This window comes from Brachionichthys hirsutus, unplaced genomic scaffold, assembly GCF_040956055.1.
Source record: "Brachionichthys hirsutus isolate HB-005 unplaced genomic scaffold, CSIRO-AGI_Bhir_v1 contig_424, whole genome shotgun sequence".
Taxonomy (NCBI): domain Eukaryota; kingdom Metazoa; phylum Chordata; class Actinopteri; order Lophiiformes; family Brachionichthyidae; genus Brachionichthys; species Brachionichthys hirsutus.
In genome coordinates this window covers 136,687-163,848 of record NW_027180347.1, presented here as the reverse complement: position 1 = coordinate 163,848, position 27,162 = coordinate 136,687, and the positions used below count along the sequence as shown (strand labels likewise).

At 44.2% G+C, this 27,162-nt stretch overlaps 1 protein-coding gene across 1 annotated transcript; it reads right to left on the bottom strand.

Moving 5' to 3' along the window:
* Positions 1-174: 174 nt before the first annotated feature.
* Positions 175-25,934, bottom strand: LOC137913833 (junctophilin-1-like). The gene is made up of 6 exons (XM_068757467.1): positions 25,556-25,934; positions 22,940-23,708; positions 5,909-6,027; positions 872-1,230; positions 494-799; positions 175-255 (listed from the first exon to the last, which is right to left on the bottom strand). The coding sequence occupies exons 1-6, from the start codon at positions 25,932-25,934 to the stop codon at positions 175-177; spliced, it is 2,013 nt and encodes a 670-aa protein (XP_068613568.1).
* Positions 25,935-27,162: the final 1,228 nt, after the last annotated feature.

Sequence of the window (27,162 nt, the reverse complement as noted above, 5' to 3'; positions counted from 1 at the left end):
TTAGACACACATTGTAATGCAGAAGACACACACAGCATGGGTGTAAAGGCAACACCAGAATTTTAAACACTTAAATACATTAGTGATTAATTGCTGATAAAGAATAAAGAATAAATGTGCCAAAAAACAAAACAAAAATAAATGAATCTGATCTTTACCTGAGAAACAGCATCATCATGTCAGAAAATGGACAAATATAATTGCAAGGCCGATATTCAACAGCATTACCATAGCAACAAGAATGGAGTTGGGTCCCTGCAAAAGATGACATTATGATGAATATATTATGCATCGTCACAAGAATAGCTTTTAAAGAATCATTTGAACCAAGACAAGTAGGCAGAATTGAATCGGGTAACACCGACTCGCTTTCTGACCAAAGTTAGGCAAGAAAATTGTCACCATTCCATAGCTTGTAGATAATTGTGACGCTGCAGCCAGCAGCCAGTTAGCATAGCTTAATACAAGTTTCTATTACTTTCAAAACACTTACTGTCTCTTCTACGCTTTCTGCAATCTCCATGCTGGCTTTCTTTGTGTCTGCAAGGCTCTTTGGCTTAAGGGAATCCTGCTTCCTGAGTTTCTGGTCACTCTTGCCGTCCCGTATGGAAGCTGGCTTTGGAGTAGGGATACTAAAGGACTTAACAGATTGAGGGGGCATATGTGCAAGTGCCAGGGGACTAGGCTCTTCATCAGGATCTTCCTCAGGGTCTGGTGGCGGAGGCGCCTTTGTTGGGGTCTTGACATAGTAGCTGTGGTACTCGCTATGAAGCTCACCATTGACTGGAATAGCTGGAGGCTGTGGTGGAGGAGCGGATGAGGATGTGGATGTAACGTGCTGAATTTTAGAAGGTTTGGAAGGGGCCTCTACATGCAAATGAGAAACTTTAGGGCCATCAGTGATGGAGGGCCTCTCCTCTTTACTCAGCTTCCTGTTCGACCGTTCCTCTTTGTTCTTGTGGCTTGGCTTCTCTTCTTTGCTTGTCTTGCGGGAAGGCTTTTCCTCTTTGCTGGTTTTGCGGCTGGTGCTGTTGACAAGCTGACCTTTCTTCTTGCTCGAGTGTGGCGAGGGGGGAGGCGTGGCAGCAGGACTGGTCGCGGGAGAGTGGGGCGGCGTGGTGCCCTTGCGGTAAAAGTGGGGTGAATCTCTTGGGGACCTGTTCTTCTTTTCTACCGGGACCTCTTTAATCTCGACAGGCTCCTTCGACTGCTGCTTGACGTAGTCAGGTCCTGCAGAGGTGAGAGAGGTAACAGACAATAACATACCCGACATGTGTAACATGGAAACCTGCATCACCTCAGCTTCTCCTGACCATGGGAAACAGCTTGATAATATTTTCCATTATGCAAATTATGTAATTCCTTTCTCCACAGATGTTTATTTTAGATTATAATATATATTGGCCAAGCACTTTTATGTCCACACTTTAAGCTAAGATACAACCTGCAGGTGGTTGTACTGTATCTCGAACAGTAGAGCACTCTTAATTTGCCATCCATCCCATCCACTGAGGAAAAAAAAAGGCCATAAGCAAACTTGCACTTTTCAAAATGAAATATTCATAAATCAACATGAGGCTATTTATATGCAATCATTCTGCAAAGACTAAAGCAAGGAAAACTGGACTGATTAATGCAGGGTCACTAACACAATTCACAGAGGAAGCCTCTTCTGAGGGCTCCTCTTCATCATCAGTCAGTCTCTTTAATCAGTTTTGTGTTCTTGGAAAGGGCCCTTCTCCGATCAATTCTCAGCATCCACTTAATTCCAGTCTCTCCATCTGGAGTTTATGGACTGCCATCTTGGATTAGTCAAGTGGATGCCGACGGTGATAACTGCATCTAGAATAAATGTGCACTCCTGTTTTTACTATACTTTTTACAATTTTCATTGACATTATGTCTTCTAACCTGCAGATAACATTGTCTAAAAAGTCTGAATGTCTTTTTGCATGTGAGAAAATGTTCACATTAGCTGTCCCTTTGTTCTGTCCTGAATTAATATGTATTAGGGACATCAGGTTCTTTGTTTTCTTTTTTTCCCATTTCAACTAGTATATTACATCTTGTCAGTGTGACTAACTCAGGGACAATACTTCTTTGTTTTCAAGTACATCAGATGGCCTGAACAGGATCCTCAGCCGATTTGAAACAGAAGGAACAGAGTCTGGAGGAAGGTTACTGAGATAAACTCTGTTGCTTGATGGGATTGAGTTATTGGTCTTTTTAATCCCACAGATCGATCAAAATGATTTATCTGACAGCCCTTGTATGCATGTTTAATAGGTTTACACACTGTAATTTGATTATTGCAGAATATTTTGTGTCTCAGTGCTCATAAACCCAAAGTATTTTTCTGCTGCATGGCATTCTTCAATTATTTCACAAATGCTACGACCAATAAGACCCACTACAAAGAGACAGGGGGACATTTGAACATCTGCTGGCCTTAATATATCTGCCCAGCTTAATTTCACACCATAGCTCAGTGAGAGTTGAGGCTTCATGTGCAGGCTTAAGCAGTTCTACACTGTTTGGGGACACATTCCTGCCATGCATTTTCTGAATGGTTTTCAACCCCCCCCCTCCCCCAGCCTTACACACATTGACCCCATTTGCAGCCAAGGTACAGAAGGATCTTCTTTGACAAATCTCCTTGCTTGTGGCTGTTTGGTAGATATTCTGGGGCGTTTTGACCTTGCTGTGATGAGTGAGCAAAGATTTATTGCACAGACTCTACCAAGGAATCCGAACACGTCAGCTGGAACATGTACTGGGACTGAGTTACCCAAATGGCTGTGGTGCTTCTTTCATCTGAACACCGATCAGCTGGACTGAGGCTGCAGCCCCTCAAAGAGGGTCATTAAGTCTCTTTCTCTCTCTCTCTCTCCTCACATGCAAATTACATACAGCCCATTGTATTTGAATGCTGGTTGAGTGAATGTCAATATCTCCTGATGATTTGTCTCTTAGAAACACACACAAATATGATTGAACACACCGCATGAAAAGAGCCAAATCCAGACAAGGGAATGGCAGAAAATATTGCATACTCTTCAGAATACAAACTTTCTATTTGACACATTTACAATTGCCTATTTAGGAAAGAGCTCCATTGAAAAATAAAATCCAACGTTTTTTCATGTTTTTTGGAAGTTTGATAAATCCTCTTCAAGCCCCAAATTCTCATACAGTTTTACAGGCATCATGAATTCTTTGTCCCATTTTCCTCATGACTTATGACTATAATTTCCACAAATGTTACAAATGAAAAATGATAAGTTGTTGAAAGACTTTAAACTTCAAACCTATTTTGTGACACCTGCCGCTGTGGATGCAAAGCAGCGCCTGCTCACGTCTCTGACAGGTCCAGGCTTTTATGGTTCCACCTGGTCTAATGTACCTTGACTAGGTCAAAAAGGGTGGTGTGGCGGATCCACCTCCAACCTCTTACCCCACCCCTTGTCCCCCCATGCCCCCAGTGACCAGTTGAAGGAAGGGACAGCTGCTCTGCGTCAGGCCTTGAGAGGGACAAGTGCAGGGCTGAGCTCTTCTCAGTGCACAAGGATTCCAGCTATGTCTCCATTAGACTCCAGTGCGCACCAAATATAGCCCAATTAACGTCACAACATAGACCACGCCTAGCTAACCCTCACTGCTGCCAGTCCAGGGATGCTGTCTGTGAACCAATCATGAAGGTCAGGGTCCTGTTCCCTATGACCCTTGTTTTCCTTTTGAAACACACATTCAGAATCTGGGTGATAATCTGACATGAGTTTGAAATGACAATTACATACAACAAGAGGTTTAGACCCCTGGTTGTTTCCCTAGTGGACTTATTACAAGATGAGAGACAGTTGTAAGTGAGAATATTTCCACTGTCGAGGTAGACATAGAGGAAGCAAAGCAGATTAGTTTGAGAAAGTCACCCAAGTCCCTTCTAACGCTAGGTAGTCACACTGGACAGCTTGTTCATTCCCACTGCAGCATTAGGGGAGACAGGGTGATTTGGGTTCCTCTTCCAACTCGATAGATTTCTTTAAACTGTACCGATATTTGTTTTCTTAAGTCGGCGGCAGCAGAGGTCATTTTGTCAGGACGCTACAAATAGAGGCAAGCGTTTACACTAAAACATGATCAAACCTTCAAAAGAACAAACTGTGAACTTGCAAACAAATCTCAAAGAAGGACATTTTCTCGTTAGGGCTTTCATAAGGTGGACATAAAATGAGTCTATGGAAAAAGGGTTTGACTGTCTGGCTTTTGGATTTGATTACCAGATTCACTTACGCAACTGAACATTTGAATACTGCAACTGCAGACTTGCCATATGCTGCACATAATTATGACGTCACCGACTTTCTCATTCATGACCCGGCTTATCGGGAAAGGAAACCGTCTCTGCAAAGATCACTCGACCTGCCAAACACGACCACCGTTTTCCACAACATGATGCAGGATGTCTCTGGCTCGGTCAGCCGTATCTGTGGCTTAGCGCAGGGACATACTTGAATGGAAATCATTGTCAATATATTTGTCACCCACTATTCTGTCGTGGCTTCTGGCAAAGGTCCGAGGTCGCAAGCTCATAGACCTAAATATAAGGCAGTGGAAGAGGCGGCCGGTATAGATCTTAAGCTATAAATAAAAATAAACAAAACAAAAAAGGTATGACATAGCATTTATAAATATGCTGTCAGTTAAATATTAAAGAACAAATCAATGGATTTTTTTTTGTTGAATTCAATACAATAATTTCAAATTACTAGAGTCAAACCTGGTTAGTTGCTGCTATTTCTTTAAACAATTGCTTGTTAGAGTTAACGGAAGATACTGGTCTGAATGTGCTCTCCAAAAACAACAGAGAAACCAAAAAGGAAAAGTTCAGTAATTAACAACTCATTTTTGACTAAGGCATTTTGACCGTTGCCCTGTCTTTGCCCTTATATTTCACCTCTGAACAAATGCATGTCGATCTGTTTAACGAAAAAGGATTTGCACCCCTCCCCATTTATTCACCATTGCCCTGTAAAAATCAGCTTACCTTGTAAATAAACTCATCGTAGTCAAGTTAACACCCTACACTGGGATCTGCCGGGGAGTATAGCAGTGCGCCTGTCAAACTCACAGCGAGACAAACGTTAAAACTGCTTGGTAGCAGCAGGTTAACGCCTCTCTTACACCTGTGAAACAGTTCTGCACTCCCATAAAGCACAAGCTTGCTGTGATCTGAGAAAACCCACCGCCAACAGAACAGAAACATTTTATTTTTCTCACTTGTTTTTGGCAGAATGTACGGCTGCAAATTTTTAACAAGTATTTCTAAGCAGGCCTTTCAGAGTGACAGCAAGGCTTGCATCCAGAATACAGTACTCTGCTTCAAGCTGGTTCTGCTTTGTCTACACACAAACAGAGTCCTGCATTATGGTGATAGAAGCCATCCTCAATTCGGCTTCTCTTTGATTTCAAACTTAAAACACCAAATTCTGAATTTTTGTGCATGCAAAACAAAAAAAATAAATTCTAAAATGCTAAAATTATTCATAAAAATCGCTCAGCCAGGTGCCCTATTCCTAAAAACAAGTATACAATAGAGGAGATGAGGGCAGTTTTCAAATAACTTCTAAATGTTGCACCTTTGGGGGGTGTGTTAAAGTGCTCCCCCCTGTGACCGAGGGGGGAGCGGCAACTTTATCTTGGTTAGTCATGTCTAAAATCGTTAGTTCGTCATGTCTAAAATCTAAAAAAATATTTTAAAACATAGCAGGAAGCAGCAAGTTGCTAAAGTAGAGTAGTTGTTGGGAACGCTATAGCACCACATTTAATTTGGCAGCTCTTCGTGCTTCTTACTCAGAAAGCAGAAGATCAGCTGAACCTCTGGGAATGAAGGCTGGTAGTTAAAGGTTACCTGGCTGGTAGAAGTTGGGAGAGAGCTCTCTGGCAACTGCCCTGGCAATTTCAGAATCATGTACAGCAGAGAGCGCGGCTTGCTCTGCAGCTTCACTCTTTGTCCTGGCATGGGCTGTCCTGGGAAGATCAAAAAAGAGAAAATCAGAGGGAAAGACATCGCAAGACAAAGATGTTAAAGAGGATAAACCTTTGTTTGTTTTCCATGTGATCGCCACGTTTTCAGCATCAAAACTAGTCTTTTGTCTTGTTTTCTTCTCCAACCTCTCAGCTCATTCCTCCCTTACTCTCCATCCTTCCTTCTTCCCTCTTCCCTGCATTACTCACTCTGGGGATGATATAACACCTCCCCTTTTGCTCCTCTCTCAAATCCAAAATCCTGATTTTTCAAATGAAGTGCAGCCACAACCAAGCAAGACCTTAATCCAGTCTGGAGCACTGTCACTGGACACCAGAGGAACAGTGCACACACACACACACACACACACACACACACACACACACACACACACACACACACAAGCAATTATATGCGATTAAATGAATGATTAATAAAGCAAATACCGGTAATTCAAATTAATCTAATATCCCTATAATCCTCATTTTGCTCATGTTTTTAATCCAACTCTGACACTAACAATAATATAAGGAGACTATAATTGCAACAATATTTTGCGCTGCCTGGACATCAGCATGAGAAAACCAAGCGCCGCATCGACTACACGGTGCTGATTCTCAAAGACCAAATGGGAGATGAGTCATACGTTTTAGGATCAATGTGAGCTTAGCATTAGCACTGAGCGGTATTATGGGAGCAACCATGGTTAGCCAGACCGAGGCCAGGGAGTGACCCGCTTAACAAATCCCTTAAAAAATCCAACAGAAGATACTGCACATGCGGGCTACGCAAGGAATCAAATAGTGGCAGCTTTACGTGTAGAAATATACAGTATATATATATACACTGTGTAACCCAGATTTCCTTCAAAAAGGCTTTAATTTTACAACAAAATAAACTTCATCAGGTTAAATCAGCATTTGTCACTTATTGTGTGCTGACAGAGTGAGTGGCACCCCCACGGGACCATGACTATTTCTGTGAGTCTTTACATCTAGGATTTACTCACCTTTACTCCTTTCTTTCACCCTCCCTTTCCTCTTTCAGTCAATGCTCAGTCCTGTTTTTTCTCTCTCTCCTCATCCCTGCTCTTATCCCCTCACATCCTCCCCTCCTATCCTCCCTGTGCCTCTGTCCCTCTGACAAGAGTGACCCCAACGGACAGATGTCTCTATTCCAGACTTTTTCTCTGTCCGTGGACTCTGGGCTCTCGTGTTTTTTGATGCAAGATATTAAAGTGCATGAGAAGCCACATGCTGGCCGGAGAGACAGTCTATTTCCTCTCCAGAAATAAGTCCAAGATACAGAGGACACACTCAGACTGTATTTATAGGCAGCACAGACTCTGGAAACCAATGGCCAGCTGCAAATTGAAAAAAATAAATCAGATTCAACAAGTTTTTAACAGTCAAACACACCATGCTTTGTCTGTTGCCATGACTTGTTACAAACATGCATGTGTGGATGTGTGTGAAAGTGTGGACAAAAGCTACAAGTGTATGGTTTCTTTGTCTTAATTTAGAGGATGTCACTTTAAAAACTGACATTTAAGCATTTCAGTTTGTTACATCAAGTCACTGAAGTATACAGTATACCACCACTGCTACACCTTACCACAACATACATACATGCTTCTATATATATGGAACCAAGTTAAAGGGGGCTTAAATGTGCCACCAATGTATGCAGCATGCCCATGACATAACGGGATCTAAACAGTTCCCTTTAGGCAGAAGAGTTGGCACAAAGCCACAGGCAGGCACAAGAAGCTGGCGATGACAGGAAGAGAATGATGGTGTGATGGAGCGGTGGGACAAGACTGACATGAAAGGGTTGATGCGTTTTTAGTCCGACATTGATTGCTAACTGCTTCACCAGTCCGCTATCTTATTATTGCTAACTTTTTTGGTGTTGTAATTTTACAACAAGTTCATCAGAGCTTTATTGTTATCAACTAACTCGGGGGATTAAAAGTGTTGCTCAGTGCGAGTAGAAGATAGATGTAAAAGCAAATGTTTGAGCTTCTGAGAGGTCTGGCTGCGTGCTGCACTGCTGGGATGGGTCCAAACAAACCAACACACATACAGGGACACACAAGCACACAGCTGCTTGGAGGAAAAAGGAGTAGAAAATATAGAAAGAAGACTGTGAGGCAGATCCTTTATTGAGACGGAAGGCCTGCTGAATTCCTTGCCTATTTCTTGCGAAATTAATTAGATGTATGCGGCAAACTGCAGCGGATTCCTGCCCTGTCTGAAAAATGTGTTTGTGTGTTTGCAATATAGAATGAGTCTGAAAAATGTACACACAAAGAAGAAAGTGTAATTAAGGGATGGAGGGGAGTGCAATTTAGATCTGTAGTCCGAGAATGAGACAGACCGGCCCTCTATAGAACTCCGGGTATTTAGACCTGCTGAGTTATGTATCGCAGCCCCACTCATTTTACTGTAGGCCGGGTAACCCCAGCAAACATTCAGCACGATGCACCCTCTTTTGAATTGGGTTATGCTTCCACCTCCTGTATAAAACTGTATGTGTGCCTGTCTGATGTGGCCATTCCATTAAGTAACGCTTTAGCCTATTCTCCCCAGGCTATGCCCTATTTGAAGGATCTCCCTCCCTCACATGGTGACACAGTTATCTGCCCCCATCGTCTCTATCCCCTTTTCTTTCTCCAATGTGCCACCCTCCCCTTTTTCTTTTCCTCATATTCCTTCTCTACATCACGCTGTGCCAATCCCCCTCCCCTTTAATCCAAGTATGGTAACTGGAATGCTGACTGGTACGCAATGAGACAGATGATGAAATCTTGTCCTAGTCCGTGGAAAACATCAACGCTTTACCATCTTCCCTTTAAGCTGCCTTTCATCGCTCCTACGCCCAAAGAAACAATACACAGCAAATATCATTTGTCAAGATCGTGCTCCATTTGAGCCATGATGCTCCTAATCTCTGTGCACAAATATGCCCTTGAAAGGAAATTACAGATCAGCAGCAATTACTGCCCTGCATCATGCCCAAACAGTGTCCTGACCCAAAAGAGCAGCTCACAGAACATCACAGAAAGTCTGCTCAAATTAGCACTTAGCTTAGCCCTGCACATATCTTTCATATCCATGCGGACCTGCTATTGAATTCCCTGCTGGTGCTAATTCAGGATTACTCAAGCATGACTAACACCATTAGTGGTTAGCTACAACCAGACTCTGATATTATTCAGGAATTACTCCTGGGTTGAGGTCTGGGCTCACATTACCAGCGGCTACAATGGTGGAAGGACAGTGGCTACAGCAAATGGGGCTTTAAATGGGATACAGACTAGCTGGATGGGGGCGGGCTCGACCTGACCCGTAGGCGACCGTCGAGCTCACCTGAGGCAGGTAAGACGAGCCGGACGCTCTTCATCCGGGTGTTGCGTTTAATGACGTCAAAAGCAAACACGTTTTCTCATGACGCTCGAGCCGGGGGGGGGCTCAGTCGGTGATCGGCATGTTAAATTTATTATTAAAACATTCATTCACATTTAACCGTGAAGTCGTAGATGTCTTTGGTACGATGCTAAATTAAGTCGGGGGCACGGTGATATCGCTCAATGTGACGGCATCACGTCACTGATGAAACTGCTGCCATACTGCGTTGCTGTGCCTTTGATGTAGCTTGTCATCAAAGTTCAATTGATGTACTTATTGAACTTTGATGTCTATGTCTTTGAAGTCATTGAGTGGGAACCTATTTATACAAGCACACGAATCCTCTCAGGTAGTGGTTTTCTCAACACTCTCGTATGTACAAGAAAGAGATGCAAGCACCGGTATGGACCTCCAAGGACACGGGTCTGGTCCCCCCAGGAAAAGCGAAGAGTCTGTTCACCCCAGCAAGAGTGACGAGTCTGGTCCGTCCAGCAAAAGTGATGAGTCTGGATCTCCCAGCAAGAGTGACGAGTTTGGTCCTTCCAGAAAAGACGTCGTCCCTGCTCGGTGATGTTTTCCAAGACTTTCTTGGGAAACTGACCGACAAAGAGTGGGACGGCCTGCAGTCAGGGACCACCAACCAGAAGACTGAAGCACGTCTTCTGGACATGAGTCGTGATATAATCAAAGTCGTGGCCGACTCAGTGAGTCACACGGTTCTGGAACAATCTCCAGAACTGTGTGAGCAAAGCATTTCTCCCCCGACATCAAACACGTCGGGGACCAGCCTTCCTGTTGATACAGAGGAAGTCCAGGAAGCGCTGGATGAAGTCCTCCCGCCGGTCCTTGCCTCGACGATGGGTGCTCCAGAGATGATTGAGACTTTGGCTCCGTACGAGATATCGCGTCTGGTGTCCAAAGAAGTCATGAAGAGCTTACGCAGCAGCCTCAAAGAAGCTGCAAACGGCGGGCAGGAGGCAGCGGGAGGTCCCAGCCCCACGCAGCTCTCCATCGTGCGACACTTCAGGAAGCTGCTGCAGAGATTTGCTCAGAAGAGTCGCAAATTCCTTTGCTGGTTGAAAGAGGAAGAGTCGGCAGCGAAGGACCTCGCCTCGCCGGAAGGATCTGAGCACGAGGACTCCACGATGGGAGATCTGATCCCTTCCATTCAGATGGGAGATGTGTTCCCCTCAGAATCGACCATCAACAACGCCGTCGATAAAGCTGTCCTGGAGATCCAAACTTACTACGAGAACAAGGACAAGCTCGTCTGTGAACCCGCAGAGAGCGAGAAGGAAACTCCTCCAGAGCTACCAGAGGCCCCTGCCATCGTGGAAGGGGGGGTTCCTCGGCCTTCGGTACCCGAGGAGGAGGAAGATCTCCCCACAGCAAGGGTCTGTGGTCCGGAAGACAGGAGCGATGTCCGAACGGCATCGTCGCCGGAAGGCCTGGAGAAGCAGTGTGGCTGGATCGTCACGGTGCTTCTCTCAAAGATCTTCCAGGGCAAGAACATTCCTGTCGCCGACATGATGGAGATCAAGGAGATGATGACGAGGGTGCTTGTCTCCAGTATCCAGGAGTCGTCCATCACTCTGGAGATGGACACGAAGCAGGTCGACAAGCTCGCCAGACGTGTCCATAAGAAGTTATGCAAACTGATGGGCACCCATTGGACAGTTTGCATGAACATGATGGGGAAGAGGACGGGGATTTATAAGATCGTCACCGACACCCTGATCAGATGTCTGGAGAAGACGAGGAGACCGAACCCATTTGTTCGGGTCATTCGGTCTGTTTGTGGCCTCTTTCGCAGGTCCAAGAGCTCTAAAGACCCGTCCAAGTCCTGTTGAGACGTTCGTGGCGTGTGCGCATGCTTCCCCGGCTTGCAGGTCGTAGGTGTTGCAGCGCCTATGGCAGCTGGCTATGGGTGAGAGGCAGGGTGCACCCCGAACAAGTCGCCAGGACACCGATACTGGACTGGCTACAGATGGGAGTTGTTGTTTTTGACTCTCCTCTGACCTGCCAGTCTCTCTCTCAACCCGGCCGGTCAGACAGATGGCCGTCCCCATGAGCTTAGGTTCTGTCCAAGGTTTCTGCCTGTTAAAGGGCAGTTTTTCCTTGCCTCCGTTGCCAAAGCGCTTGCTCTTGTGGGTCAAGTTGGGTTCTGTCGTTTCCACGTGATCGCGTCACGAATTCACAAAACACAAACGAATTGAATAAAACATTTAAAGGTTGCTATTATCGTCTCGTCTATTACATTGTTCTGTATTTGTAATAACTACTTGCAGTTCTCTGGTGGTTCTGCTGGACCCGATTGGGCTGTCAAAGTCTCGGCTCGATGATGAAACTATTAGAGGCGGCTACACCCCGGACAAGCCGCCAGTTCATCACAGAGTCATTGGCATGTTCTCCCCGTGTCTGCGTGGGTTCTCTCCGGGTTCTCCGGGTTCCCCCCACAAACATGCTGAACATAGGAAATAAACACTTTGTTGTGTTAATACTAAACCCGCTCATTAATATTTATTTGAATTAAACAGCTGATGAACTTCAGATTTTTCTAATAAACCTAAAACAATCAAACAGTCTGAATCATTCTGCTCCGGAACACACAAGTTTGACTCCAGCCGCCAGAGCGCAACGCTGAACGCTAACAGGCTAGCTTAGCAGCGCGCACGACCCGAGCCCGTCATCAGCGGGTCCGAACGACACGGAACTCGGCAGAAGATCAAAATAATAATACATTTTATTTATATCGCGCTTTTCTGAAAACTCAGACGCTGTACATAATAAAAACAGTAAAGTAATACAGGAAATACAAACAATAAAAATGTGAACACGGATATAAAATCAATAAAATTCCAACAGTAAAATTATTCATTGAAAGCGATGTCAAACATGCGTTTTGGGATCTTTCTTAATGTATTTAGATCCGGGCAGCGACAGAAGGAGCTCGGGGGGGGGGCCAGCAGGTTGGGTCTGCTGCCTCCTCCTCATGATATATTCATCATCGTCATCCTCTCCCTGCTCTTCCTCCTATCCCTGCCCTTTCTCCTCTCGCTGCTCTTCCTCCTCTCCCTCCTCTTCCTCCTCCCCCTGCTCTCCCTCCTCCTCTTCCTCCTCTCCCTGCTCTTCCTCCTATCCCTGCCCTTCCTCCTCTCCCTGCTCTTCCTCCTCTTCCCCCTGCTCTCCCTCCTCCTCTTCCTCTTCCTCCTCCCCCTCCTGGTCCCCGGACCTGTGAGCATCTCCAGACAGACTGCAGCCGGGTTCTCCTGGGAACAGCCGGGTCCCGGAGGCGTTTCTCTGAGGCCTCGCTACATCCATCCTCCCACGGGACCGTCGGTTCTATCACGATGACCCCATCAGGCCTGAGGGGGGGTGTTCACACTCATAGCACAAGCTGTGAGTGTGAATCCCTCTTACTTCTTCCAGCGGCCTTCGCCAGAACACACGGAGACCGAGCACAAACCCGGGGCCTGCGTTCGCCATCGGCCATGAACGGCATGGCCAGGTGCCAGTATAGGCAGCATGGAGAGGAGATGCAAGACATTCAATGTCTGTTATTGAGGACAAATAAAGGCGTATTGAGTTAATGGCCTTCAAATCCAGGCCAGGTGATGCTTAATTTCTAAAAAATGTTCTGTTATGTGAAATGTTTCCCTTCTAATAGAAGTCTTAATGACCAATGACGCATTCTGACAGCAAAGAGTCACACCGATGTGAGCATACCTATCACAGGATCCATGTTCAATTTCCCCCAGCCAACCTAATCCTGAAGAGAGAACTATCGCGCTGAATAATGGGAATAATGGAATGGCTGTGCACTGAAAGCATTTTAGTAGTCAGGACTGTTGTTTGAAACCTCGGGTCTGGGGTCTCGGTTCTATCCCATTATTCTATATTTCCTTGCCTTGTGGAAGGCCGATCAAAATAATATGTCTGAAGGAAAAGGAATTTTAATGTTTTTATTTACATTTTATTTTTATAAAACACAATGTAAGCACAATGGAGCACTGGAGCAGCACAGAAACACAATGATAGATGCAGGTACTTGAATGAATAATGTGACAATTAGAAAAGCATGGAGCGCAGTGGTGAATGAGCAAAGCTCGGTGCATAGAGCTGGGACAATGAGCGTGGAAAAAGCACGACTGTGTGCTGAATAGAGCTCACATTTACTTTGATTTAGCACCATGTAAGGCCTGTAGCATGATAAAAGCAGGTTGAAACAGATTGAAATTTGACTCCTGAAAAGATTTCATTTCAGGAAACGAGTATGAGTAGAATATGATTTTGATTAAACAAAGAAGAAAAAATCTCTCTAATCTCCCATTGTGTTCTCCACTCAGGATCTCTGTGCTGAACCCTCCACTGAGACTTCAAATTGACTTCATCCAAAAAGGGTTTAAGGTATGTGATTTTGCATGTGGACGAATGTGTATTTTGCAAAAACTGCTGTCAGCATGCATGTATTCTTCTACTATAATAAATTCAGCAAAAGTGTGATGGACCGCCTGTATGTTTAGATTTCTGCTCTGTTTGAATGTCTGATTTGCTTGTGATGATATGAGTCTGTTGAGCGAGTGACACACAATCTCTTGCTGAAATGATACCTCTGGTTTTGGTGAAGGGCAATGGCAGGGATTCAGATCTCAGCACTGCGCTCTTTGTGTCAACACTGCTGTTGAAACATGGCCACAGCTGATAAAGCTAATGACACAAATGGGAAGGGGCTAATGTCATACACTGCAAAAAAAGAAAAAAAAGAAAAATAGGGGTCTGATATCACTACCATTTTGAAGATGGAAAGTGGGGGGCACCTGTAAATCAAGCCAACACAACCCCAAATATAATCTTTGACATGCCTTTAGAAATAGAAAACACATAGAAGGCATGAATGAAATCACAAATAGACTTCTCACTCCAAGTGCAAAAAACTTGATGCACCTTAAGTCACCTTCTCACCTTGAGCGTTTGTGTTAGTCAGCTGTGTTTTTTGGCATTAAATATTTGGTAAATACTCAAACCAGAAATGCTGCTGTTTAGTAAGTTGCTTAGTGAGTTATATCATATCTATAGTAATCAACATCAAAGCTTAAAGCCATTGGAGGCAAACCCACCATAAAGTAACTTTCTTCTGATGATACTGCTGTTATTCTCATTTTAGATATGATTATTGTCAAACCTATTTATATAAAAAAAAGAATCCTAGTATCATTCATTGTATGATGAAGTATACCAAATAGAAAAGGAAAATCCCAATATCAAAGTTTTTGACAAGGTGTGCGTGTGGCCAACATTCGACAGCAAGTAATGACCAGATGATCAATGTCCAGCAATATATTATCATGATCAAATTCAGTTTCCGAATTGCATTTCTCAATCAAAGTGGGTCCTGACACCATCTTCAGTGTTACAGCCCACATTGAATTACACAAGTAATATTTCCCCACAGTGAGACTGACAATAGATTCGATATTGGGAAGAAACATTTCTCACTGCAAACATACATTAAATCCAACATGACAACCCACTGAGAAAAATATGTAGCATTTTTAAAAATTAAATATGAATCGATTCTTTGAAGCAGAAGAAAACACCCACCAAAGAAAAAACAAATCACACAAGTGAATATTCTGTACTCTTTCATCTGCTTTTACACAGACAAGCTGCTGGGAGGCAATATAACATTACACACCTTCAAAATGCCCGTAGACACACACCTACAAACACACACACACGCACACGCATTTACACGCACACACACACACCAAGTGTTGAAAAGGACCATCAGTGAGACATGCCACAATGAGGCCGACTGGGAATCAGGCACTCACTGTGAATAAAGGACGCACTGAGGTGACTTCCTAGTGTCGTCTCTATGATAACAGACCATAAATCTTTGTACATCCAACTGGAACCAAATATGCATAACAAGATATTACATTATACTAACAACACCTCCTCACTTTACTATTCCATTAGAAAAACAATGGCTGCAACGATGATGACGGCAGTGAGGCAGTAACCGTGCTAACCACTTGAGAGAGTTGTCAAACGGGGCATCTGGCCTGTTTCAATGGATCTGCGACAGAACAAAGCAACACGACAGCCCACAAGATAATTATGCACTTCAGGCCCACATGCACAAACTATAACAGATATACAAGAAAAGAAGACATGGATGTATTGGTTTAAAAACAAAGAGCGACAGGTTCAGCTGAAACTGGGCCTGTGTGAGTAAAGGTCACATTGCCTCGGCAACCACTTGAGTTTCAGGAATCATCATCATCATCACCATTGTCGTCATTCTTTATTTCAGATGTAAAATAGAAAAAGAGAAATAGAATAAAAACAAAACCATCATTGCCCAAATGGAGTAGGTTGAAGCAATAATGCAATCAAAGATTTTACAACCGCTGTTGCTGATGAATATTTGCCGACAATATTTACAGTAAATATTGATCTAGTATCATAAAGCAGATGTATAGACAGCCAAAATACAGGTCTGAATACCTACAAAATTTACAGAAGCTTGATATACACAATATAAAGTGCAAGATAGTAATTGGCATGTAATTAACAGTGCAATATTTTTATTTTATTATTTTATTATCAGTATGCTGGAAATTGTTACTATGGGGCACTGCTCCATGTTGTAACATCACCATTTCATTATCCGTATACACTTGTACGGAATAGAATAGATTCAATTAAAGTTTTCCAGTCGCTCCCAAACACACACACACATACACACACACGATCATCAATGTCCTCTTGAGTGCACAGCAAAATGGCTCACTAGAGTGAGGTTACATCTGCCCGCAATTGAAAATCACATCGCAGTCTTTACACGGTAAATTTATTGCTTACCGCTAGTTTGTGGAAGACATGCATTCAATGTAAACTATTATTATAGAAATCAACTGCAGGTCCAATTTTGCATCATTAAAATAATATAATCCAGTGGATTATAGCATTTAAATTTGACAGTGCAAAATGAAATAATCCTCGCTGTATTGTCACATTTGCTTCTGAACAAACCCTAAAGAAACCGCGTCCCGTGGTAACGCATGCCACACAGCATTATCTATGTCTATGATTAAAAGTGTGGTTCAGTGCTTCACAAAGGATTTCTCTGTAGAAAAAGCAACACTGTGACTCAACAAGAGAAGTGGTAATTCCATAATCCAATCCGTGAACATCTGGAGGGAGCGCGGCCTAGCTAGCCAATCAGAGTTGAAGAAGAGATTTAGCAGGGCACATCAGCAGCCACAAGTTAAATACGCACATCTGTGGTCGCAGGCACACAACAGCACACAGATTTTAAGAGCTGCCTTTTAAGGCAACAACAATGGGAATTGTGTATAAAGCATCTAATTAAATATACAATTTGATTTCAGGCCTAAAAGTATGCTCTCCCTATTTTAATGTCAGACGTCGACACTCTCCATGCATGAGTTTTATTCCTTACTGGTTCTTTTATAGCAATCAAACAGTGCTTTGGCCAGGAAGTGAGCCCTTTCAGCAGAATCCACAGCAGAGCAAGTAAAGTGCATTTATCAGAGTTTCATCACTAGTAGACTTTAGAACCAGGCTGAATATAGGCTTATATAATCTACCTACCGGTATGTATAATTATTTAAACAGCTCTTGAACAGGTGCAGTTGGGATTTTATAGAATATCTTAATATATTGCCACATCATGGGAAAACACACACTCACACACACACACACGCACACGGAATGAAATCTTTCAAGCTCACTGAACAGAAATACAATCATCTTATGCTCATTATTTTGCCACATCCCAAATCATTGAGTATCATACAATATTCAATATTCATTAACCCAGGATACAACACAGAGACAAAAGGATACTTGTAGTCATAATATCACGATATCATTGAGGAACTCGAGGACCGGGGAACCCAGCTGCACAAAGAGTACCTTTAAATATTTAAGGATTTCAGGTGAATCGCTGCAGGAGTTAACTGCAACAACTGTGGATTCTACACCCCCTACCCTTCACATGCCTGCCTCCCTGCTTGACTCAATGTTTTTTTTTTTTACTTGCGACGGTGCACAAATATGTGCCATTTTCCAGGAGATAACGAGCCGCAGCCAAACAGCGTAATGGTAATCTGGTGGAAGCCAATCCTGTCACCACGAATCCTGCTCCACTCACATTTAGTCACGGGTAAAAGCTCTCCTCTCCCAGCAACAAATCTCTCATGCAGTGTAACTAACTGAAAGTCAGAACATTTAGTATGTTTGGTCTTTCTCCAACCTCCAACTACGGCATCACAATGGGCCTTCACAGCAGAGGATACTCCAGTCATTCATTTTAGGTGATGTAATGTCTTGTCTGTAAGCGGTTTTGCAATGAGGAATTCGCATTCATTTGAATGGACAGAACAAGATGTTCTAAATTGTGTTGTGATCTTTTAAAGCGCCTCTAACATTGTATTACATGTATAACGTTAGAGTTTAAGGGCATGCTAGTGGCTCCATAAGGGAGTCATGCTGTGAGTTAAATGCTAACAAGCTCATAAAAGCACAATTTGTGTTATTTACTTTTTTAAACAAATAAATTACAAGTGAATGCTCGCATCCTGATGCTTACAAGATCACACTCGTTATTTTCACCATCTCTGCTGCCGACTAATTAGCGCCAAACACAGCCGAGCTGAGGCTGATGGAAATGTCATTAGTTTTACAGGTAATTGGTCAGCGGTGGATCCAGAATCTCTCAGGGACAGGAGCAACACACATAAAAAAAGCAAAACCTGGGACACTGGGAGAGAACCTTACGGGGAATGAATGTGCATCCAAAAATATACAGCAATCGACTCAGCAGGGGTCGGAGATTTCAAACCCAACATGTTGCAAAAGGGGAAAAAAAACTAAGGCACCAGACTAATCAGCTTTTCCTTTTATCACTGCCTAAAATGACTTCCTCTGACATTTTCAAGGCTGCTTAATATGACTTTATATTATGATAACTGGATTAAACACAGGATGTGATTACATTACAAACTGCAATTTGCTTACACTGTGGGTAATGTGGACACTGCTTGACGAACTCATGATGCATGCACCATTGCATCAGCTATATTATTTATAGCTCTTGCGTATGTAGAAGCTGACAACAATGACTCTGAGTCTTAATTCTACTTCTACAGACAGCATGAGACACACGAGGCTGGACATTTCACACACGCCTGCATGTGGGTCTGTACTTTCGGAAACATACGCGTTACCTCACGCCATCAAATTCCTTTTAACATGGGACATGTCAGGGGAATGATGTAACTGTGTGATAGAGCTGCCTCTACTCTGCATTTCACGGCGTTTCAGATGACTGGCAGTCCTTCCCACAGTGACACTTGCAGAACGCCTCACGCCTCGCGGCTACTGTGCATTTTGTCACATCATAAATGGAGAAACTTGACATACGTTTTGAAAGGTGTGTGGCGCCACTTTATTAAGACTCTCACAAAACACACGCGCATTCACAGATGAATATATATTTTTTTAAATTACACCTCATTACCCCTATTTGGAGATGTACAAATGGAGTCTTACATGACATGCTGCACGTTGGGATTAATTTGGTGGCAAGTGGCCGAGGTGACCACGCAAGCAGGTGACAAACAAACACACAACAACACAACAACAATCCACACACTTGATATGTTCTCTTGCCAAATGAGAGCAAACTTTATCCCATCTCTCAAAAAGGTTTCTCCCACTCTCTTTTGAACACACACACACCTAGGCGATTAGGAGAGATGGTAGTGTGAGTGAGATGGCGGGCTGCTATATCAGTGGTAGGACGGGTATGTATTCCTGGCTGGTGTTGATAAGCCATGCCTTGCCTTATTTAGTCAGTGCTCACTGCTGACACACCAGCATAGAGGCAGACAGTACATTCAGTCTGACTGTATACATCTGTTTTGTGCATGAGTCCATGTGTGTGAGGCGTTCCTCTGCTCAGACAGGTCGCGTCTGATTAAATGAATTCAAACAGAAAGTCCGCGTTTTCCCCAAGTGTGACACAAATACAACAGCACAAACGTAGTAATGTGCATATTTTTGCGCTTCCTATGTTGAGGACATTAAAAATACTACTTCAGAAAAACACATTAGAAAAAAACACAATGTGATACTACTATAATTTGCTTTCCTAGAAATAATGATACAAATAAACCATGAGGCAAAACATTTGGAGATAACGAACCTCCTGAATTTATACTCAGTAACATCTAATTAAACATAATTCAAGGATTATTGACCATATAATTACCTCTACCGGGGAGCTTTGATAATTATTGTCAGAGCTACTTCATAATGACTCCAATCATGCAAATTCATTACTAATTATCTCATATGCTGTTTTGGTTGTAATTCCTTTGAGCAACCAAAGCATTTTTTTTATTCTCTGAAGTCCAGTATAACAGAGTACACTCTGCACTTTATTAGCTGTCATCATTTTACAGGCATGCACATATATCGCTGAGGAATATTTGCTGCCAGGGGCTTTATTTTAATTCGTTCTGCTATTTGATCAAAAGATATTACATCAACTAAAACCGCACTCACTGCAAATTTTGAAATGTGACAATGATACAACCGTTCCTAAATATTATGAGTCTCAACTTTTTGCTGATCACTGGGAAGGAGAAAATAAGCATCATATAAATATCTCCCCGACGCCTGTAGGACCAGCATATTAGGTGTTGGTTAACCTTTCACTAGAGACCGCAGAACAAACAGCGCTATCAAATGTAAACGTACACTTGACCTCCATGTACCAGCTGGCTGACAGTATGTTTGCTTTGGCATTTAAATCATTCTTAGAATTGTAGTGGGGGGGGGGGTGTGTGTCCTTAATTCACCTAACCTCAAAGGAGAGCCGGGATAACATAGTGAGCAACTGGGAAGTTTAAGAGCAACACAAGCCATTAGAGTAGATGACAGTGTATATACCGACCGGCTAGTGGGCCACCGGCTAGTGGGCCACCGGGACACCTGAACTGCTCATCTGTAACAAAAAGGCTTTCTGGTTCAAAGCATTGTGACACAGTAAACATTTCAATGGCACAGTCACTTATCTCAGTTCACAGGCCGTGGACAGAACACACGCACACACACACAGAGACAGGAGCATAAGCCGATGACAAATATCAGTGAATTGGGGGGGGGGGGGGGGTCATAGACACAGAGCTCCTCTCACCGCATCACACCAGCTGTCTATCGGGTGGCTAATCACGAGCATGAGGTCATCGCTCCATTACAGAAGAGGGTGGGATAGTTTCTCTATACAGTTATGCACAATGGGGTGGGGTGGGGTGGGGGGGTCTGCTCTGCGCCTTTTTTTGTTACCCCCTGCTCCCTCCTCATAAACCTCTTGCTCAGCAAAGAAGCTGCATCCATCATCGTATACAATCATCCCACCTCTCCGACTTCCATCCATTTTTTTTTAACGCCCCCACCACCTCCACTTCCTCCTCTGTCTCTCCTGACGTTTCCGTGGCAGCTGCTGGATACGCTCCACACTCAAAGACAGAGAGTCATGTGACCAGAACTGGATCGATACGAGTTGCATCTTTTTGCCCTGCACTGTGCTATGAGACTTATGCAACCTGCTTACCCACAAGCCCCGCATCATGCCATTCGAGGTCTTAACTGGTACGTCTTGCTTTCGTCGTCAGTGCGGTGCTGAGGTCAGGACTGTTGTAAGGAGTTCAGCCCCAATCCTGGTGGCTTCCTGGGTGGCGTTTCCACACTCTCCACACTGCGAGTGGGTGGGAAGCCGTGCGTTTGGGCTTCCTCCCACGGTCCAAAAACATGGCAAATAAAATTGTAAATCGATGCCTTTAAATTGCTCGAAGGTGCGAATGTGAATGTGATCAAAAACGGTCAGCTGTCTAATAAACTGGAGACCTGTCCAGGGTGTATCCTTCCTCTCACCTAATGTCAGCTGGGACAGGCTCCAGTGCCCCCCCCCCCACCCCTGCGACACTGCAAAGGATAAGCAGTTATTGAAAATGGATGTATTGATTTCAGCCGGGAGGACGGAAGAGCTCGTTTTGAGATCTCCAGCGGCACATACCAGGCAGCAATTCGATCACCTCCTACGGTACAGGAGACCTTGTTTGCCTCCATAAACACTTTGTATCCATTTGAATGCTTCCACTGTTGTTGCTTTAGCGCTATGCATCAAGCTATGTGTTTCCTTCTGCTGTAAATCGCTCAGCCAAAGAGGGGATACGATTTTATATCTTACAACATATTATCCAGTTTACTCTCATCCCAATAAGTTTATCTCATCCTCGCTGACACAGAGGGAAAGTCATAATATCATGGGTCTTTAGTGGAGCAGAGAGGATGCAGGAGTGTTTTATATCACGCATGGTAAATCCATCTTTATCTTATATCCTTGAAATGTGCAGAATAAAGCTTTTACTGTGGCAGCGCTGTGGATTTATTGTTTAAGATTGCCGGTATATTATAATAAAGTCCGTTATTCATAAAGTCTGCTATTACGTCGAATAGCGCCGAGCTTTTGTTCAGATATTCACTTTCTGTCTCTATCTGGTTGTCCTTTTAAGTGACATGTCTAAAGGACAGATTGCTTTGACATTTGGTCCTGATATTTTTTGTGTATGACGTCCTTATGATTTTGGTGGGACACTGAGTCTTGTGGTTGCAACACAAATTCTGAAAAATATCTCAATATCGACAAAGTTTTGTGGAGATATTTTTAGCTGCACCCTGCAGGATAAAAGACAGATTTAACTGATTATATTTCCATTTGTCTGACTGTTTTTGAAATACCAATGTGTGCGATTATTAGTCATTTTCTTTGCGCTTAATGTGCACGGCACAAAAACACAATGGCTTCTGCTTATAAATTCATCCTGTACTTCTCATGCGTGCAAATCCATGTGCGGCTCTAATGACTGAGACCTTTTCACAGCTTGTTCACATCCCTACACTCCCCCAATCTAATAAATTCCCTAACGCAATGAGACCCGAGGATGTCAAAGTGACGCTTGCGTAAGCTGGACCGTGTCCCAGTAGGAGGGAGGCTTTAAGCAAAAAGGTCACACCTCATCCACCTATTGAAGAGCAGATGCCACATCAGAGCGAGGCTTGGCATGGCGAGCAGGTATCGTTACTGGGCACACGAGACACATTTGGCATGGGGGGGGGGGGGGGCAGGTATGGCTATGCTCCCAATGCCCACAAATCTCACACACTCACAAACCAACACGCACAAGATTCCTGACCCTTCTTTCTGGGAATGGAAGAAAAGGGAAGAGAATATAAACATAAGCTTTTCCAGGGCTGATCACACTGGTTGTGCAAAATCCTCAACTGTTAGTGATGTCTAAAGGGTTTTTGTGTGTGTGTGTGTGTGTGTGTGTGTGTGTGTGTTGACACTGTATACACCCACATGCCCATTCAGATGCATAACACAAACACATCAGCACAGTACCTGGAGGCTGCTATTTCCACTTTACTCCTGGCAATGGCTGCTGCCCTCTGTGCCCCCTCCACAGCCCGATCCATCTTCTCCTTGGTTTTGGGGTTCTTAAGAGGAATCAACTGCTTCCTAATTCCACGCACCAGAACATTATTTTTGTACTTCCCTTCTTCTTTGGTGCCATCTGGAAAAACCGTGCACCCGTAACCGTGGCGCTTGTTGTTAAGCCATTCTCCCTCATACTTCATCCCATTTGATCTCTCAGAAACGCCAAATCCATTGCGCTTGTCATTTTTCCACTCGCCCATGTACGTCTCAGTTGTGGTGGCATCCACGTGATCCTCGAGAGGAGGGTCCTCGTCTGGCAGCTCGCCGTCACCGATAGATATGGTAGAGTTGGCATCGCTGGAGCTGATGCGGCTCATGGTGGCGTCACTGCGTGCAGAGCTGCGCTTGCTGGAGATCGAGGTCCGAGAGTCAGACTTGCGCAACTGCCGGAGGCTGCCGAAAAGTGACCCCCTGCGGAACAGGCCTTTTTTCTTGCTAGTGACGACCTCGCTGTCTGAATGGAAGTTAAGGACGAAGCCGCCACGGCTGCCCGTCGGCGTGTCTGCAGGTGAGGATAGGTCCTGGAGCACTGTGCCGTTGCTCTGCTCAGAGCGCAGGGAGGCCAGAGATGTACGGAGGGGAGAGCGGATAACAGTAGCCATGCCATAGGGAACGCTCTGACGCACGCCATAGCCGTGCCTCATCCCACCCATCCACTGGCCTTGATATGTACCTGGAAGACAGGTAGAGTATTTTATATACAAACATTGTCTGCATAATCAGAGTTGGTTTCCCAACAATTTACAAAGCTTTTTGTCTCACAGGGTTTGCTTCCAAAAACAGTCTGCCTTTTATTTAAATGAGTTGAAAAAGTATATATAAGCCTAGCAATCATCTGCAGGGAAGGATTTTCACCATACAATACGTGAACAAGGCAAAAGCAATGTTAAGTGATAAAAATAGATGTTAAAGGGAGCGTTAATCTGGGAAACATTTGCCTTTCCACTGACGGTTTGCACTTATCATACATGGTGATCCACGAGGTTGCTCATCCCCCCCCTCTTGTACAAATGATATTTTCTGCCTATATATTCTCAATATCAGCCCCCAGGTCCTTGAAACAACAGTAAGTATGGGACTAGAGAGGAGAACTGCTGTCGGGGGTGCAGAGTATAACAGCCGAGGAAGTATTTCCTCCCCTTCCCCACAGCTCCGGGACTACGAGCAAACGAAGTCAATCATGGAGATTTGATTAAGATACTCAGAATCACTTGGGATGAATGTGAACCACTCAGCTCGGAGCCTATTTTCAGGCAGTCTCTAACTCCCCCATTGACAGTAGGCACATTCACCACCACCACCACCACCACCCGTTTGTCTCTGACGAGGGAGAATTGCTATATGAGTCACATAACGAGAGGAATACTTCAATAATCCCATTTGGTGCTGCTGAGCCCAACAAACATGTGCCGGCCTACTGTAGCTTCTTCAGAGCATCGTATTGCAATCCTGATCCTAATAATAAGAAAGGCTTGTTGATCCAGCGCTGCAGATCCCTTTGACCAGTGCAGTGAAGTAAGCCATTATGGTCAGATTCTCACAGAAAATGATATACCAGCCTGGGCAGGAGTTCAGAAGGATTAACAGGCTGGCTCTGTGCTGCAGTTCAAATTGGTGCCCCCTGCAGATAAAGTTATCAGGATGCTGCGAGGTCAGACAGCCAGATGTTCTGTAGATCCTCTAGGATCAGCTGATTTCCCATCCCTCTGTAGCCGTCACGTAGGAGATATTTATTCTGCACCATAAGGCCTCTGTTAGTGGAGATGATGCCCACACATATATGTTGTATAGCTACCTGGGTGCCATTATAATACTAATAATAAAAATACGCTGTAGCTTAATATATAGATGATGCTATATTCATATATATATTTATATATAGCATTACAGATTATATTATTAAATTACATTTACATTTTTAAATGCATACAAGCGACTTGCACTAGTGTTCATTGTGGGTTCACCTGTTTTATGGATATGCCCGGAAATGTCAACAGAATGACTTTACTGTTAATGAAAACTGCACCTTTCAAAAAATAAAATAATAATAATAAAGACATGTAATAACTTCATTCTAAGTGTTGGCAGGTGCGCAAATGATACAGTCGCGAAGAGGCGTTGCTGTCGAAGTGAAGGTGCAAACGTGACAACGATGGAGAAGTAAGTGATAGTTTGGCTCCGAACAGATTGATTTGCTGTGATTTTTAAACTCCCTGTAGCCGCGACACGTTCCTCAGTCACTCCGCAAAAAACGAGATGAAACAAGAGACGCTCCGTGCTCGTGTAGAGCGCGTAACATTACCAGGGTAATAATATTTGTGAAGCAAATGATGATGTGCTTGACCAGGGTGCGCAGTGCGCACAATCTCAGTTTCAACTCCGCTCATATCAGATGGAGGAGAATCAAGCTCTGATGTATTTCCCTCGCTGTTAATGTGAGCATCCTCACACACACACACACACACACACACACGCACACACACACACACGCGCGCGCGCGCACAGGACAGCGCTTCTTACCGCCATCGCCGTAGGTTTCGATCCCATACCCGTCCTGCAGCCCGTTGCTCCAGGTGCCATCGTATCTCGCAGGTGTGTTGTGGCTCTGCCGGACGCCGTACCGACCTTTGAAACCGTGACTCCATTCGCCACGGTAGATCCACTTGCCTTTATTTTCCACGCCGAGTCCGTGCCTCTTCCCCTGGGACCAGTAGCCCTTGTAGGTATTCCCACTGGGCCAGGTGTAGACCCCTACTATCTCAAAGCCGTGCGACCAGGACCCGGCGTACTCGCCCTGGCCCTTGGGTCCGGTGCAGATGCCGTGTCCGTGGGCTTTGCCATCCTCCCAGCCCCCGCAGTAAGTGCCACCGTCGTCGAAGTCAAACCTTCCGCCCGTCATTCAGATATAGGCTGGAAATAAAGCCGATCGCGCGCTGCTGTGGACTCAGGCGTCTCCAGGAGCGGAGGTGATGGGATCCGGGACCGGTGGCGAGACGAAAGGATGAGCCAGCAAGATGATGGACTGTAGCGGGACGAGAAATAGGAGCGTGAGGAAAGAGGATGGCGCCTCCAGACACTGACATGCAATGGGAAAGGCATGCGTAACGGTAAATGCAAAGGTATGAGCGGTGGGCGTCGTTTACCGGAGGCGCACGCCGGGTTCTCCGTTGTGTGTTGCGCGTCTCCCCCCTCTCACCCACAGATCACAGAGAGAGAGAGAGAGAGAGGGAGAGAGAGAGAGGGAGAGAGAGAGAGAGACGCGCCGAGTCCCTGCTAAGGAACGGACACTGGGCCAATCGCAACGTCACACCACAGGAACCGCCCACTCTCCTCCTCTCCATCCTCCCCTCTCCCAGAGAAGAGGCAGGACGCGCCGCAAATAAGGGAGCCTGCGTCTCGCTGTCCCAAAGCCCGCTCCAAAAGAGCAGGTGTGAGGGAATTACGCAATTCACCTGACCCGTGAATACTGAGCTAATGGTGACATATTGCAACTCATGCCCATTGTTACATAATTATCTACCTATGGCCTATTTTTGAGAAGAGAATATGTAACTGATCATATTTGTACAGTATCAATAACACAGTCATGAGGAATCTCTTGAATTCCTTAGCTAGAAAAGCTAGAAACTATATAGGCTTATATAATTATAGTTTGTTGTTGATTATATTTTATAAAATATTTATACTCACAGCGAATTAGTCAATATACTTATTTAATTTATTCTTCTGTAATATTTCCATGACCATACGACACTGTTACAGTGTTTTAATATGTCACAGTTTCTTTACATAATATAATAGGCATATACCACATTCCCATTATAATTCACATTAATACAGGTAGCAAATTGTTTTTAAAGCATTTTATACATTCCACGACCATTTAATTTGTTGCTGAAAAAACAACAACTTAATTTTAGCAGTGACATTTAGTCAATGCAATTACATAGTATTAACACGCTAAACTTGTATATATAGATGTAAATTAATTGGCAAGAATATTCAACACCTTTACGTGCAATCGAATGCTTTATTAGCCAGTCCTGTACAAATGACCTAGACAAGAGCGACCTCTGCTGTTCAAATACATTTACAACAAGAAGAAGAAGAAGAAGACGAAGAAGAAG